This window comes from Bubalus bubalis, chromosome 15 (genome assembly GCF_019923935.1).
Source record: "Bubalus bubalis isolate 160015118507 breed Murrah chromosome 15, NDDB_SH_1, whole genome shotgun sequence".
Taxonomy (NCBI): domain Eukaryota; kingdom Metazoa; phylum Chordata; class Mammalia; order Artiodactyla; family Bovidae; genus Bubalus; species Bubalus bubalis.
This window is the reverse complement of record NC_059171.1, coordinates 40,794,501-40,810,144: the sequence shown is the minus strand read 5'-3', so window position 1 is coordinate 40,810,144 and position 15,644 is coordinate 40,794,501. Positions and strand designations below refer to the sequence as shown.

Here is a 15,644-nt window from a genome sequence, read left to right as displayed (position 1 = left end):
TAGGCTTATAACCTGCCTTGTTGATCTTACTATACAGTTTCAGAAAATCAAGTAACCTGAATATTTGTTATGAAATAAAGACTTTAGGTGACCATTAATTTGCTTGTAACAACTGCATGGGTATTGTTCAAATAACCTCAAGGCAGCACAAGCTTTATCTGTGATAATTTTTGGCCAAAATAGTCATGACCTCTCTGACAAGTTGCTGGCCCACTCTCTCTCTGTGAAAGAACCACTCCAAATGCAAGGTTCTATCTTTGTCCTTTCTGCCTCTGAACTTGGGCCTGGTATGATTGACATTTAATAAATAAAATCTATAATTAAAAATGAATACAGGGAGATCACTTCATGTAAACAATGTAAATATATTGAACTCAAGCAGAAGAAATCATTTTCAACCAGTGTGAGCACTTGTGTATTCAAAAAAAACAGTCAAGCAGTCAAAAATAATAATATACAATTTACTTCACCCCTGTATTTTTGACTTTCAACTATTTTTCTAAATAGTTTCATTCTATGCATCCGAATTCTCACACAGCCCCTAGGTACTCCAGATCCTCTGATACATCTGAGAATCTAAAGAGACTATTGGCATTCTCTATAGGAAACACTCTACTTGGTTTGGAATTTGAGGTCAGGTTGTGGTAAGGTTGTGGAGGCAAAGGCTGTTTTTAATCTGAGTATTCATTATTTTCTTTGGAGTAAACCATTAGGTAATTCCTAAGGAGTTAGGACTTTTTGTAACATTTACCATTTATCTTGATTCTTTAATGTCCTTTGTTTTTTGATAAATGACTTTAATTTTTGTTTTCTTTTGTTTTAGATCACACAACCATTGTGTCTGGTTGTCTTTGCAAAATAGATCATATACTCTTGTGAATCCTTTCCGATTTGAATTGCTGATCTACCTATGCTCTTGGATCTAGGATCTTGGGCCATTTCTAGTGTGTATAGTTCACAAAATATTTATGTGTCAGATCCTAATGCTTGTCTTCTAAGAAAAATCAGTGAAAAAGATCAATGGCATACTTGACTTTATAGTGCTTAGTGTCTAGTGAGAAATATACAAGTATGTAAAAAATTAAAGCACATTATGATAAAGGCTCTGTTAGGGGTAACACAGGATTTCATGGGAACACATCACTCAGTACAAATCTGGAGGCTCGGAGGTATCTTCTTCAAGAAAGTAAAAGTCTAATTTGAAATCTGAAGATTCAAATGAACCCTGAGGTAGAGGTGAAATTAGAGTAACTTACTGGAGGGTGGGTGGCTCAGATGGTAAAGCATCTGTCTGCAAAGCAGGAGACCTGGGTTCGATCCCTGGGTTGGGAAGATCCCCAGGAGAAGGAAATGGCAGCCCACTCCAGTATTCTTGCCTAGAAAATCCCATGGACGGCAGAGCCTGGTAGGCTACTGTCCATGGGGTTGCAAAGAGTCAGACACGACTGAGCGACTTCACTTCACTTCACTGGAGGTTGGAGCAGCCTGTGACAAGGTAAAGGGTTGAGTGGGTGAAAGGGTGGTGTTCTAGGCAAAAGATTCAGCAGGAAGTCCTAATGCAACAGGAATGAAGTGCAAGAGATGAGACATGTGGAATCAAGTAATTCAGGGTCTTGAAAGCAAAGTTGAAATATTTAGATTTTACTTAAGAGCAGTGGAGAACTACTGAGAAGGATTTTAGGAGAGTGGAGAGGAGAGAAGGATTTCTAGGATTCTGTGATTCCACTGTAGGGGGCTGGTGTTCAAACCCTGGTCAGAGAACTAAGATCCCACAAGCCCCAAGGCAAGGGCAAAAAAAAAGTGGATTTTTAGCAGTGTGTACATGCTCAGTCAGGTACAACTCTCTGTAACTCCATGGACCGTACCCACCAGGCTCCTCTGTCAACAGGATTTCCCAGGCAAGAATATTGGAAAGGGCTGCCATTTCATCCTCCAGGGAATCAAATCCGCATCTCTTACATTGTTAGATGGATTGTTTACCACTACACCACCTGGGAAGCCCTCTGTAGCAGTCTTCAAACCTATGGTGTTTTTTCCATCAGTTGATTTAGTTACAGAGGTGTACAAGATGAAAAGGGTGCCTCTGTACTTGATTTAGAATTGTGTTCTACATGTGGAGCACAGAAGAGATTGATAGTTGTCTGGTTGTCTTTTCCAACTGTGCCAGGGACAAACTCAAACTTGTTGTTGAGGCTGGGGATAAGAGCAAGTGAATAGCATAAGGCTAAGTTAAGCTTTTATGGTGATTAAGGATGGCCACTCTTTGCATACATAGAGAAATGGGTAGCTTGAAAGTGAAAGCAGAAGTCATTCAGTCAAGGCTCCTCTGTTCATGGAATTCTCCAGGCAAGAACACTGGCGTGGGTTGCCATTCCATTCTCTAGGGATCTTCCCAACCCAGGGATCAAACACAGGTCTCCTGCATTGCAAGCAGATTCTTTACCATCTGAGCAACCAGGGAACCTGCAATGGGTGGATTATAGTCCCTGAACTCCTGAGCACTACAATCGAAGCTTGGTAGACATGTGAGAGAAAGTGATTGTTAATGAGTGGGATGAGGAATGTGGAGAAAGTTGTAGGTGGAATAAATAGAAAAAAGAGGTCACTTAGAGGTACCACTATGTGAAATCATGTGAGTCAGAATCTGATGACATTTCTTCATGACAAACCCATAATATCATCTTGGGAATGGGCAACTGAACTGAGAGTGTAATCTGTGCATGAGTGGAAGGGTGGGTGGGGTTCTCAGCTCAGTTCAGTTGCTCAATCCTGTCTGACCCTTTGCAACTGTAGCACACCAGGCTTCCTTGTCCATCACCAACTCAAACTCATGTCCATCGAGTCAGTGATGCCATACAATCATCTCATCCTCTGTTGTCCCCTTCTCCTCCCACCTTCAATCTTTCCCAGCATCAGGGTCTTTTAAAATGAGTCAGTTCTTCACATCAGGTGGCCAAAGTATTGGAGTTTCAGCTTCAACATCAGTCCAATGAACATTCAGGACTGATTTCCTTTAGCATGGACTGGTTGGATTTCCTTGCAGTCTAAGGGACTCTCAAGCGTCTTCTCCAACACCTCAGTTCAAAACCATCAATTCTTTGGCACTCAGCTTTCTTTATAGTCCCACTCTCACATCCATACTTACATACCACTGTCAAAACCATAGCTTTGAGTAGACGGACCTTTGTTGGCAAAGTACTGTCTCTGCTTTTTAATATGCTGTCTAGGTTGGTCATAACTTTTCTTCCAAGGAGCAGGCGTCTTTTAATTTCATGGCTGCAGTCACCATCTGCAGTGATTTTGGAGCCCCCCCCACCCCCTCCCCTGCAAAAAAAATAAAGTCTGACACTGTTTCCACTGTTGCCCCATTTATTTGCCATGAAGTGATGGTACTGGATGCCATGATCTTAGTTTTCTGAATGTTGAGCTTTAAGCCAACATTTTTACTCTCCTCTTTCACTTTCATCAAGAGGTTCTTTAGTTCCTCTTCACTTTTTGCCATAAGGGTGGTGTCATCTGCATATCTGAGGTTGTTAATATTTCTCCCAGCAATCTTGATTCCAGCTTGTGCTTCATCCAGCTCAGCATTTCACATGATGTGCTCTGCATATAAGTTAAATAAGCAGGGTGAGGTTCTCAGAGAAGATCAAAAGTTAAGAATTATAAATGTGGACATTTGGGTGGACAGCCTGAATGACAACTGGTGTGATAGATTATGGTGTCCTGGTATCAAGAAATGCAACATAAATCCGTATCTAAAAAGCAGTTACTAGGGAAATAAAAGGTGGGTGGTGTGGTGTGTGGGGAAGGTAGGCACTTGGACAACACATGTGGTCTGAATCCAGAGATTAGGAAATAGGAGAACACCTTCCCATCTTCAGATGCCTTGATAAATAATTAGTTAAGAATGGGAGTAAGAGGGTTTAGTATTGCATTAAGATTCAGAATATTCCTTGTGAAGGACTAAGAGGGAGCGAAGCAAAAGTAGGAAGAGATGAAGCAAGGAAATATAAACAAGATAGGTAATAAACAAGATAGGTAATAACTGATGGGCCTAAAAGTTTCAGTAGTGACCAAGGATTAAAGGAACAGGAGATGTGATGTAGTTATATTAAATGGAGTTGGAAAATAATATTTGAAATTAGTCAAACAGAGGAATTAAGGGAGCTTTGCCAAGGAGTATGTTCCACTTGGTAACTCACTGCTCTAGTAACATGTCAACATACCAGAGAAACTTGAAAGATGGCTCTCAAAACACAAAGCAGGGTTTATCTTCCTTTTCACATGACTTAGAAAGCATAAATTAAATTTAACTGGACTTGTTATGAAACCACACTGAATTCCATTATCAGTAAGGAAAGACCTCTTACTGGGATAACCAAACAATAATTTTCCTGATTTCCTCATTTTTTCCTGCTTTATTTTTTGGCCATGGAGAAACCAGAGAAATGCTTAAGAAGGTTGGGATTTGAACAAACTGAGGGAATACTGCAATCCTGGTCTCAGGTTCCACGTTAGCTTCCTATTCTTGGCTCTTTTCTCTCTCTCTAAAAAAGGAGTGCAAAGAGAAGACAGACTAAAGTGTTATTAGGAAATGTATGTCTTCTTCTCCATTCCTAGTTTCCTTATTCAGTAACTCTGAAGTAGAAGGAACTAAAAATCAGCACATGACTTGTTCTTAAACACCTCTTGATTGTGAAAAACAGAGGTAGTCAAAAGGTAGAAACTTCTGGTTATACATATTAAGGATGTAACTTACAACATGATAAATATAATTAGTGATGCTACTCATTATATATGAAAGCAGTTAAGAGTAAATCCTAAGAGTTCTCATTACAAGAAAATTTTTTTTCTGCTTTGATATCTATGAAATGATGTCCATTCAGTAAACTTATTGTGATAATCACTCCCTGATGCATGTAAATCAAATAATAATACTATACACCTTAAACTTATGGAGTGCTGTATGTCAATTATATTTCAATAAAACTGGAAGAAAAAATTTTAAAAATAACAACTATTTGAGTGAACTTTGATAAATTTTGGTAGTAAATATTTACCCATAAGCTGGGTATGTTTAAAGAAAGATACTATGAAAAATTACTCATTACTTTTCTAACCTTGTACATTTCCCTGGCTCCCAGTTGTCTTGAGGGTGGTAAGGCTGGGAAGCAGACTGCAGCCAGGATAAACTCTATTAAAACAGTGTACTAAGCAGAATTTAGTTCTGAGCACACAGCACCACTGGGGCTTCTCAGGTGACTCAGTGATGAAGAACCCACCTGCCAATACAGAAGACGTAAGAGATCAAGGTTCAATCCCTGGGTAGCAAGATCCCCTGGAAAAGGAAATGGCAACCCACTCTAGTACTTTTGCCTGGGAAATCCCGTGGACAGAGGAGCCTGGCATGCCACAGTCCATGGGGTCACAAAGAGTCAGACTTGACTTAGTGACTAAAACAACAACAAACACAGCACCACTAGCTGGAAAGATGCTGTAGGGCAATGACAAATTCCATTTATCTTGATCACCTATGTTGAGAAGCATGCTGCTGCTGCTGCTAAGTCGCTTCAGTCGTGTCCAACTCTGTGCGACCCCATAGACGGCAGCCCACCAGGCTCATCCGTCCCTGGGATTCTCCTGGCAAGAACACTGGAGTGGGTTGCCATTTCCTTCTCCAGTGCAGGAAAGTGAAAAGTGAAAGTGAAGTCGCTCAGTCGTGTCTGACTCCCAGCGACCCCATGGACTGCAGCCCACCAGGCTCCTCCATCCATGGGATTTTCCAGGCAAGAGTACTGGAGTGGGGTGCCATTTCCTTCTCCAGTTGAGAAACATAATTTTCACTAAAATTTGTTTTTTTCTGAAATTAGTTTTCACAGAAAGTGCACATGTATATGGACACCCTTGTGAGTATGAGGGAGTCAAAGGTAGCTTTATGAGTCAAATTTTTATGACATTGTCACAACCCAAGAATACCTTCCCCCATCTAATGTTGTCTATGCTTTGCCATTAAGTTAAAACATTGAATTTGATAATATAAGAGTAACGTCTATCAGTGGCTATTGTTTTTTCAGTAATCACCTTGTGAAAATTGATCCTTGTACAATGAGAACAGCAATGGCACAGTTTTGGCTTTCAACGCTAGAAGCTTTTGGCCATTGATGGGCTGATTATATTGAGTATTTTAAGAGTTAAACGTAGTTTAAGCTGTAACAGAGCATAATATTTACAAAGCTTTTAATGTGTGAGAGGGTGCTGAACTGTGTATTTGGGATACCTCTTTTTACCTAATGACCTTTTGGCATACATAGTTTAATAAACATTTCTTAAGCTCTTCAGACTAAAAGAGGTCTCCTTTATCTCTTCTTCTAGGCTTCATAACAGACTAATTCTCCACAATTACTAGCATTCTCAGGCTAGGAAATTCAATAATCTCTCAGGATAGCCCATTTCAGTGTTTAATAGCATGTGTTTTGAGAGTTTCTGTACTTTCTTTAGTCAACATGTTTAATTAAATCTGTATCTTGTAGCGTATATTTTACTATGGACATTGTGAATAACAAGAGAGACAAATAAAAACAACTCCATCCTTTCCTTTACTCTCTGAACTTCACACTTTGTCTCATTAAATTGTTTATAATGATTCTTTATCATTTGAGATTGCCTTCTCTGAAGAGGCCCCAAAATATCTAAGAAAGATTTAAGTAAAACAAATGGAATGGAATGGTACACAAAGATAAGAAACTCGGATATAACTAAGTTTTCATATCTTCATCAAACACTGGTTCCTAGTATTTCTAAATAAGATAGACTTTCAAGATGAAGAAAGTTGCCATAATTTTCATGTCCATTTTTTTTTTTGACCAGAAAAAAAAAAAAAAAAGGTTTATTCAACAAGCCTTCAGAGATGTTAAAAATTGTCTTTCTTCCGCGGAGATCTGAGTCTGTGGAACAGGGACTCCAGCAAAGCAGTTTTCATCGACATGGTTTTTAAGCATTTCCAGTATCTTTGCTGCCAGGAGCACTGTACTCAGCAACTGCAAACTCATCCGTCTCATAATAGTCATAGACTTTCACTATGGCCGGTTTCAGATCCCTTACTGGGATGTCTTGCAGAACTGTGAAGGTCAAGGTCAGGGTCTCATCTGTCACCTTATCCAGATAAATCAAAACATGATTGTTGCTAACTTCTGTTCGGCTCACATTAGATCTTTCTAGCATTTTCACTGTTGGTTTCAAGGGAATGAAGCCAGATACCATCTTCACATCAACAATTGCCATATTGGAGGCTGGACAGCTTCCAATATAACTGACACTCAGTGAGATCTGGAAGCTGGTGTGGGCTTTGGGTCCATCACAAGTTTGGGGCAGAGTATGCACCTCCAAAGCAAATGGGAACTCGTCTTTTTTCGGGAGAACATTGTATTTCAAAGATGTCTGGAGGTAAACACATCCTTCTCCTGTGACTGACATGCTGTACTCTCCAGGCACTTCTGGCAGTGAAACCTGCTGTAGTAACAGGCGGCTGCTGTTTTCCACTTGGAATTTTGTGGAAAATGTCCCTGAAGACTGGATGGTCACCTGTGCAACCTTCCTAGCGCTGGTGAAAGTGGCTGCTCCGTATCTGGACAAGGCGTGGAGAGCTACCACTGTGTCCTGGGTGGAGGAGAAGAGTCTACACCAAGGCACTGTTGGCCTATGCCTTTGCCCTGGCGGGTAACCAGGAAAGGAGGACAGAGGTACTGAGGTCACTGCATGAGGAAGCCGTGAAGGAAGATAATACCATGCACTGGACACGACCTCAGAAACCCAGGGCGCTCATGGAGGACATTTACCAACCCAGGGCTCCGTCTGTGGAGGTGGAGATGACGGCCTACGTGCTCCTTGCTCAGGTCACAGCCCAGCCGGCCCCGACCCCAGAGGACCTCGACCCTGCCACGAGCATCGTGAAGTGGATCTCAAAGCATTTTTGTTTTCTTATATAGACCCAATACATATCATCTTATGCCTTATCCTGTCATCACAATTTACATATTTTGTGTGAAATATCTTTCCTGGTTTCTCATGTGTAACATACTGGAATTTTGACTGAAAACTAAAGAAAAAGTTAAGAGTTAGATTTTCTTTTTTATATGTTTTCAGGAGAAAATTTTAAAATACTGTATATCAGATTATAAAATATTTTTCTATATCATCAGTCTATTACTTGGTACCAGTTGCAGTGTAAAAACTCTAAGGCAAAAAATAGACATTCATAAGCTCTACTTCTTGTAAGAGTCAAGAGTATACATATGTTGTAGACAAATTTTCAATAATAAGGAGCTTAAATCAACTCAGATCTACTGGCAGAAAAACTGGGTGGTCATTGCTGTCAGTCATATTTTTGCCATTTTCCTCATAATCAGGAACAGTACTGGGACCAGAGAATTCCATATACTTGGGTGAGGGAGGGGAGGCGGAAATGGCAACCCACTCCAGTGCTCTTGCCTAGAGAATCCCGTGGACAGAGGAACCTGGTGGGCTGCTGTCCATAGGGTCACACAGAGTTGGACACGACTGAAGCGACTTAGCAGCAGCAGCAGCAGCAGGGTGAGAGTGAATAGGAGAAAGCCAAAAGGGGAAAAAAATAGTGAAGAATAATTAACTTCTATACACCATCATTGTTTGCACTACCTGGCTGCCACCACCTCACTTTACAAGTCAACAGACAATTAAATGCAACCAGGAAAATGTTATTGTAATTATTTATCTGATAAGACTGAAAATTATTCTATCTTTGTATATGTAAATGTATATATAAATAGACCTATATATATATATATATGTTCTTCCCTGGTGGCTTAGATGGTAAATAATCCACCTGCAATTTGGGAGACCTTGGTTCCATCCCTGGCTTAGGAAGATCCCCTGGAGAAGGGAATAGCTACCCACTCCAGTATTCTGGCCTGGAGAATTCTATGGACAGAGGAGCCTGGCAGGCCACAGTTCATGGGGTCCCAAAGAGTCGGACACGACTGAGTGACTTTCATATATATGTGTGTGTATATATATATATATACACACTCATGGTTACATGGGCCTGCAGAGAGTCAGACACAACTGAGCAACTTTAACACACACACACACACACACACACACATATATATATATATATATATATATATATACACATATATGCCTGTGTGATTAGTCGTGTCTGACTGCGACCCCCAAATTCCTCTGTCCATGGGATTTTTCCAGGCCAGAATACTGGAGTGGGTAACCATTGCCTCCTCCAATATATATGTGTGTGTGTGTGTGTGTATATATATATATATATATATATATATAGTTTAAAATTTCAGAAACTAGAAAAATTAATATACTGAAATTTTCATAGGAATTTTATTTTAAAATATTTTTCTCAGTGAAAGAGGGTGTATGAATAGAAGCAACATATACATTCATATGTTGAGTTCAACGGATTATAACCCACCTAATCAATTGAAAAGGATTTCTTTCAGTGATTGTGTGTCCTCAGGCACATTATAGAAAATTTCTGCAAGTAAATTTCCTCATCTATAAAATAAAGATATTAATATTTCATAGAGATTTTTGAGAAATGTTATGCTGTTTTTTAATTCAATTTATACATTTAAAACAATGCTTGTTCCACAGTAAGAATTCAATAAGCATTAACTGTTACTATTATAATCTATTCCTTTCAGATTCACAACTCTTCAAGTCTCCTTAAACTGTCTATGATGTTGTGATGCAATTATTTCAACAAGTTCAGATGTTGTCAATAAAATATTTCCTCATTTGAAAAGTCATCACATTATTTTAATATCTATTTTAGGTTCTTTTTTACATAAAAATTTGTTTTCTATTCCAAATCCATGGTATGCTTATCCACACAACTGCCATCTTGGATTCACAATGGTCAGGTTGATAGCTAGTGCTATTTTTAGGCCATTTGGAATCTTTATTTCTGTTCAATGTAAAGATTTTAAATTGCTGATATCAATAAAGCTACTTATGTAAGGGTCCATATTTTGAACACAACCTCCAAATGAACAGGGATTCCCAGGTGGTGCAGTGCTAAAGAATCTGCCTGCCAACTCATGAGATGCAAGAGACTCAGATTCAATTCTTGAGTCAGTAAGATCCCTTGGAAGAGGATATGACAACCCATTCCAGTATTCTTGCTTGGAAAATTCCATGGACAAAGGAACCTGGCGGGCTACAGCCCATGGGATCACAAAGAGCTGGACACATGACAAAGCAACTGAGCATCCATACACCAAAATTAACTGATCTGAACTAGAGACCGGTTAGTTCATTTGTTTGATGAACTAGATTTTCATTGAAGAAATTGTTACTGAACTCACATTTGGCTGCTCACTGCTCAAAAGCCAATATTTGAGAGACAATTGTTGATTGGAAAAGGGAAGTTTGCTTACTCAGGAGGCCAGCAACCTGGGGAGAAGTCAGACTCATGTACAAGAACCAACTCCAGGGTTCTACTTGACCGTAAAAGTTTTTTTTAAGAGAAAATAATATCAATCATTGAAATAGGGGATCAGATTCTTTGCCATCTTTCATTGTGTGCAGGTTTGTTGACATCTTGTGATCTACCTTTAGAGGTTATCGTGTTCACACAGTATGTTTCCAGGATTACTGAAAGGGCAGATGGGGAAGAGATCTTGTCACCTATTAACTGCTTAGTCTCCATTCCTACTTCTTCAACCTAAGAAAAGAATCAACAGGTTAGACAAAGCATTGTGTGATCAAAAGATTTGAGAGGTATGCCTAGGCTAGAGATTGGTGAAGCATGGGGAATTTTAGGGTAAAAGTTAAGTTAAAATTGAGCTTTGCTAAGGGGACGAGGCAAAGGGCCCCCTGCAAACAGTTGCTGCCTGCAGAGCAGCTTACAAAATCTGATTTCCCAAGTATGAGTCTTGTTTATTCCAATCAACTTCATTCTCACTGTCACCTACTCCAACTCTAGTCTTTCACTTCTACCTCTTTCAAGTACATATCAACACCTCCACACATACAGTGTGGTGTGATCAATGGTTCCTGTTCACAATACCAGTCAGGGCATGTTTCGGGTTGGTTTATGTGAGAGGAGAAGTTGACTATTCATTCATCTACATGTTGTCAACCATGTCTGACAAATTCCAGGTTCTTCTACCACCAACAGCAATAAAGAAATAACACATTTATATACTCCTGGCAGAAAATCTGATCGCAGCAATTTCTTAAGAATCATGAATGGAATGGAGTAGGGACAGCTCTCAATGTCTTTTACAGCCATTTAACAAACCCTGAATTTCATTGAACTCCTCCCATGTGCATGGGTGCTCTGCCCAAAGGTCTTCCTCTGTATTTATGAGTTAATTAACTTATTTGTTCTATTTTATTCTGGAGCTCCCTTTGAAAATGAAAATTTATAACAACATGATGCATTTGGCTTGCTCTGGTTAAAGTTAAATACTGCCTTTTTAATTTTCACTTCCAGCAGAAGATATGTGACAAATGACATAGTAATTTTCCTATTTCTTCATGTTCATAAAACATTGATAATATGATTTTTACCTTCCCTTTGTTCTCAATTAAATGAAATGCTTCAATACAATTAATGTGCTCTTGCAATTTAGGTTTTCTTTAGAGCTTTCTCTTGTCTCTGATTAACAGCATTTTCCATCCATTCTGAGAACCCCCGACTGCTATTCAGAATGTTCCATTATGCCTGCCAGCTATAAATACAATTGTGAACCAATATCATTTTAATTGTTTCACTAATAACTTGTTTTAAATGATTCAACAGTCATCAGGAAAGATAAGTGCTCTTGTACCCTGCAGGCTTACGGGCCTGATGGTATGAGGCAATGCTGAGCACTGTATCAGAGTAATGAAACCATATGCAGAAGATAATGACAAAGCACTCACATTGCTGTAAAGATAAATGAAAACAGTAGATCTTCTTTCCTCAGTAATATAACCTCCATTTCTAGTTCCCATTTCAATCATTAGACCTTCCAAACAGATTAATGCACAAATACACATATGCAACATGTCCCATCGTAATAGCCATATGCTCCCATTTTTCCAGGCAGCCTCTGAATGATGGAGTTAACGAGCTTTACAAATGCTCTTGTTAATTAACAAAAATTGTTACTTTCTCATTTGAGGGGGGCTTTATAAATTAGACTTAATTACACCAGATAATTGCAACTGCCAGGCACAGAGCAACTCCTTCTCATTCTGCTCTTTCAGTGGCAAATCAACAATTGCAACCCTTGCCTATTTGTGTAGATGAATTTAATAAGCAAACAGCCTTTTTATGTTAATGGTTTACTGGCATTCATGGGCCTGGCAGGAGAAATGTGCTGGGGGAGGTTTTGCTAATGGCAGCACATAATCACATTAATTAAAATATAACTGCCATTTAAAGATTTGTAGTGTGGAATTAGAGCATGTTGGGAACTGAGAAAATCAAGCTAGAGTGCATATTAGAACCATTACTCTGTGCTCCCTGCGCAGCAGTCAGCAACCTCATGTGTCATAAATGTAATTTATGAGTGCTATTTGCTTTGAAATATATGTTTTTAGTTCACTCATTAGAATGTAAAAATTTGCAGTGTCTGCTTGAGGAGGTTCAAAATAAATTCACTAAAAGCTGAGACCCATGATCTGCTTTTAACACATCCCTCAACTGTGATTTTTTTTAATTATGACTTTTATAATTTTTTTGAGTAAAACTGTCTCCTATTCCAAAGACAAATTCAAACAGTCTTCATGTTACTGTGGACTGTGTGTTTTTCATTCTATTTTTATAATTCAGTGTAATTTTTATTGAGTCTTTAATAAATATGGTCCTTAATTTTGTTGATTTTTTTCAAGAGAAGGTCAGTGAAAACTGCTCATACTTTAAAGTTGGGCACATGCAGAGAAGGTAGTTGAGAAAATTTCTTATAACGCTTTTCATTAGTCTGTCCCTGAGATCTACTCATTAATTTTAAAACTAGCCTTGATCTAAATCAGACCCATTTATATTATACCTACAAAAAAATATGGTTGGACAAACTCTGGATAAATTGCCAAAGGGCCATGGCAATACCTAGGGGAGCAATGCTTAATTGATTCTTAATAACATAAAAAAGATTCTAGTTTCAGAAACCAGCCAACTGTGATCAGATCCCACTTCAGCAAAGCCTTAAACTTTCAATGACAATGAATTTTTATCCCCCTTTGTTCAACTGATCTATTAAGTCTCCAAATTCTAGAACTACAATTTGAGCCTTCTAAGTGGGGGAAATAGACTGAAATACAGTGTGTATGACTCTTGCAGGCTCTGCATTGCTATTATTGTAAACTGCTTGGACAGCTTTCCAACACCAGTAACTTGAATCTGTTATAGCTAAAGAGACGAATGTTGCGCCAGCCCCAGAAAACCAGCCGCCCAGCCACACTAATGAGGGATCTTTTCATGTGGAGTCCTTTGCCATAGCTGATGCTATTTCTCAAGATAAACCTCTGTTTCTCTGAAGAAGTAAGGCTTCTTGGAACCAAGGATGGCTGCCCCTGGATCTTTAGTCCTGTTAGATTCCAATAGGTTCATTAGGTGGTAGAAAGAAGGCCCATCTGTCAGCTTTTCAGGTAGATAAGACATTAAAAATGTATTAAGGCTATGATACCATCCCAATGATTAGAGCTTGATTTCTACTTTGGGGTGCTGGGTTGCAATTTTCTCTCTACATCTTCTTATTTAGTTCCTTCAAACTCTTGGCAGGTCATTTTAGGGTGAATAATTGGGTTGGGGGAACAGTTTCTGCCTGCAAATGGAATCTGTATTATATCGGCTTGTTCTCCATGTATAGATCTTGTTTTGATTTGTATCTGTGACCTCTAGAGGACTTATATCTTCTGAAATGTCATTTCTAGTATGCAGGGTAGTTAGAATGGTAACCATAGCCTTTACACCTGGAATGATGTCCAAGTCTGAGAGAATGCAACCATTTAACTAACAAGAAATTGAGATTCACTTCAAGTTATGAAGTGGTTGGTCTAAGATTATGTAATGAATAAATGTGAAGATGTGGGAAACTTGGGAGAAATAACCTGAAAGACAGAAAGTGTTAGTCACTCAGTCATGTCTGATTCTTTGTGACCCCATGGACTATAGCCTGCCAGCCTCCTCTATCCATGAAATTCTCCAGGCAAGAATCCTGGAGTGCATTTCCATTCCCTTCTCCAGAGGATCTTCCCAACCCAGGGATTGAACCCAGGTCTTCTGCATTGCAGGCAGATTCTTCACCATCTGAGCCACCAGGGAAGCCCATTGATTTTTTGCCGAATTTATTTGCCAAAGCAGTTCCTATGTTCTACTAGAACAATGAGGAGTATCTCTGATTTAGTGTTTTATGGTTAGCTGGTTTTGCTGTCAGTCTGGCTTAATTCAATTTAATAAACATCTACTGTCTGGCCTTTGGCTAAGCACTGAAAGTTCAAATATGAAAATGACATGGCCCGTGCACTGAAGTAGTCTAGGTTTCTGGGAGATAAAGAACACAAAAATAGCTATATCCAGTCTCATATGAGAAATGCCAAGGTTATTAGAAATACAGAGAGGTACTTAAGCACCAAAGGAGACAGGAAGCCCATGTTTGAAATTTTGAAAAGGAAGTGTATTATTGTACATGAACGCTTATATGGAGAATCTAGAAAAAAAGTACAGATGAACCTATTTGCAAGGCAGAAGTAGATGTGGATGTAGAAAACAGATATGTGGACAAGGAGTAGGGATGGGATGAATTGGGAGGTTGAGATCTACATGCACTGGCATGCGTAGAACAGTTGGCTAGTAGGATCCTGCTGTATAGCAAAATTGCTCAACTCAATGCTCTCTGGGTGACCTAGATGGATGGGATGGAATGAGGGGTGGGAGGGAGGTCCAAGAGGGAAAGGAAAAGTGTGTACATGTAGTGAGTCACTTTGTTTTATACTGGAAACTAACATAACTTTGTAAAGCAACTATATTGGAAAATTTTTTAAATGTACAAAACAAAATGATATGTGAAAAAATATATATGTTTTCCACCAGGATCTCTAGTGGGAAGTAAGTGTGTGGCAGGAGATGACACATAAGGGGCTAAATTCCATGCCTTTTATGGGGCATTGGATGAGATGATGGAAGGCCTTCAACAAGTTATCCACATGAGAGTGACATGATCAGGTTTGTATATTAGATTGATCATTATGTAATAATTCAGGGAATAGATTAAAAGGACAAAACTTGAGACAGAGAAACAAGTGTGTGAAGCTGGTCTAAGAGTCCAAACACTTGCAAAAGATTTACATGTAAGGAATGAGGAAAGAAAATGATATTTCTTAGGCTTCTGATGTAAAAGCTGGCTTTGTGGTGTTACTAACTGATCCTTTCCCTTACTTACTTTGACTGCTACTGTACTTTTAAAATGCAAGAACTTCAGTTTTGACTCAGTACTTTGAAAGCAGTATAGACTAAACAATCGAATAAATGACACTGGAGTGAAATGAATCTGAATTGAGATTCTGGCTCTACTATTGTACCTGCTAGCTGTGAGATTACTTTACTTGTTGGCTGTTACTTTGAGCAAGATATGAACCAGTCTCAGACT

The 15,644-nt window shown here is 39.0% G+C and overlaps 1 protein-coding gene across 1 annotated transcript in view; it reads right to left on the bottom strand.

Annotated features, from left to right (window-relative positions):
- Nucleotides 1-6,867: 6,867 nt before the first annotated feature.
- LOC102390689 (alpha-2-macroglobulin-like) overlaps nucleotides 6,868-15,644 on the bottom strand; it is a 67,094-nt gene continuing 58,317 nt past the window's right edge. Inside the window, exons 2-3 of the mRNA XM_045162758.1 lie at nucleotides 10,618-10,729; nucleotides 6,868-7,817 (exon numbers count right to left, since the gene is read on the bottom strand). Of these exons, the coding sequence (XP_045018693.1) occupies nucleotides 6,991-7,817; nucleotides 10,618-10,729 (939 nt within the window). The 3' untranslated portion in view covers nucleotides 6,868-6,990. The remainder of the gene's footprint in view (nucleotides 7,818-10,617; nucleotides 10,730-15,644) is intronic.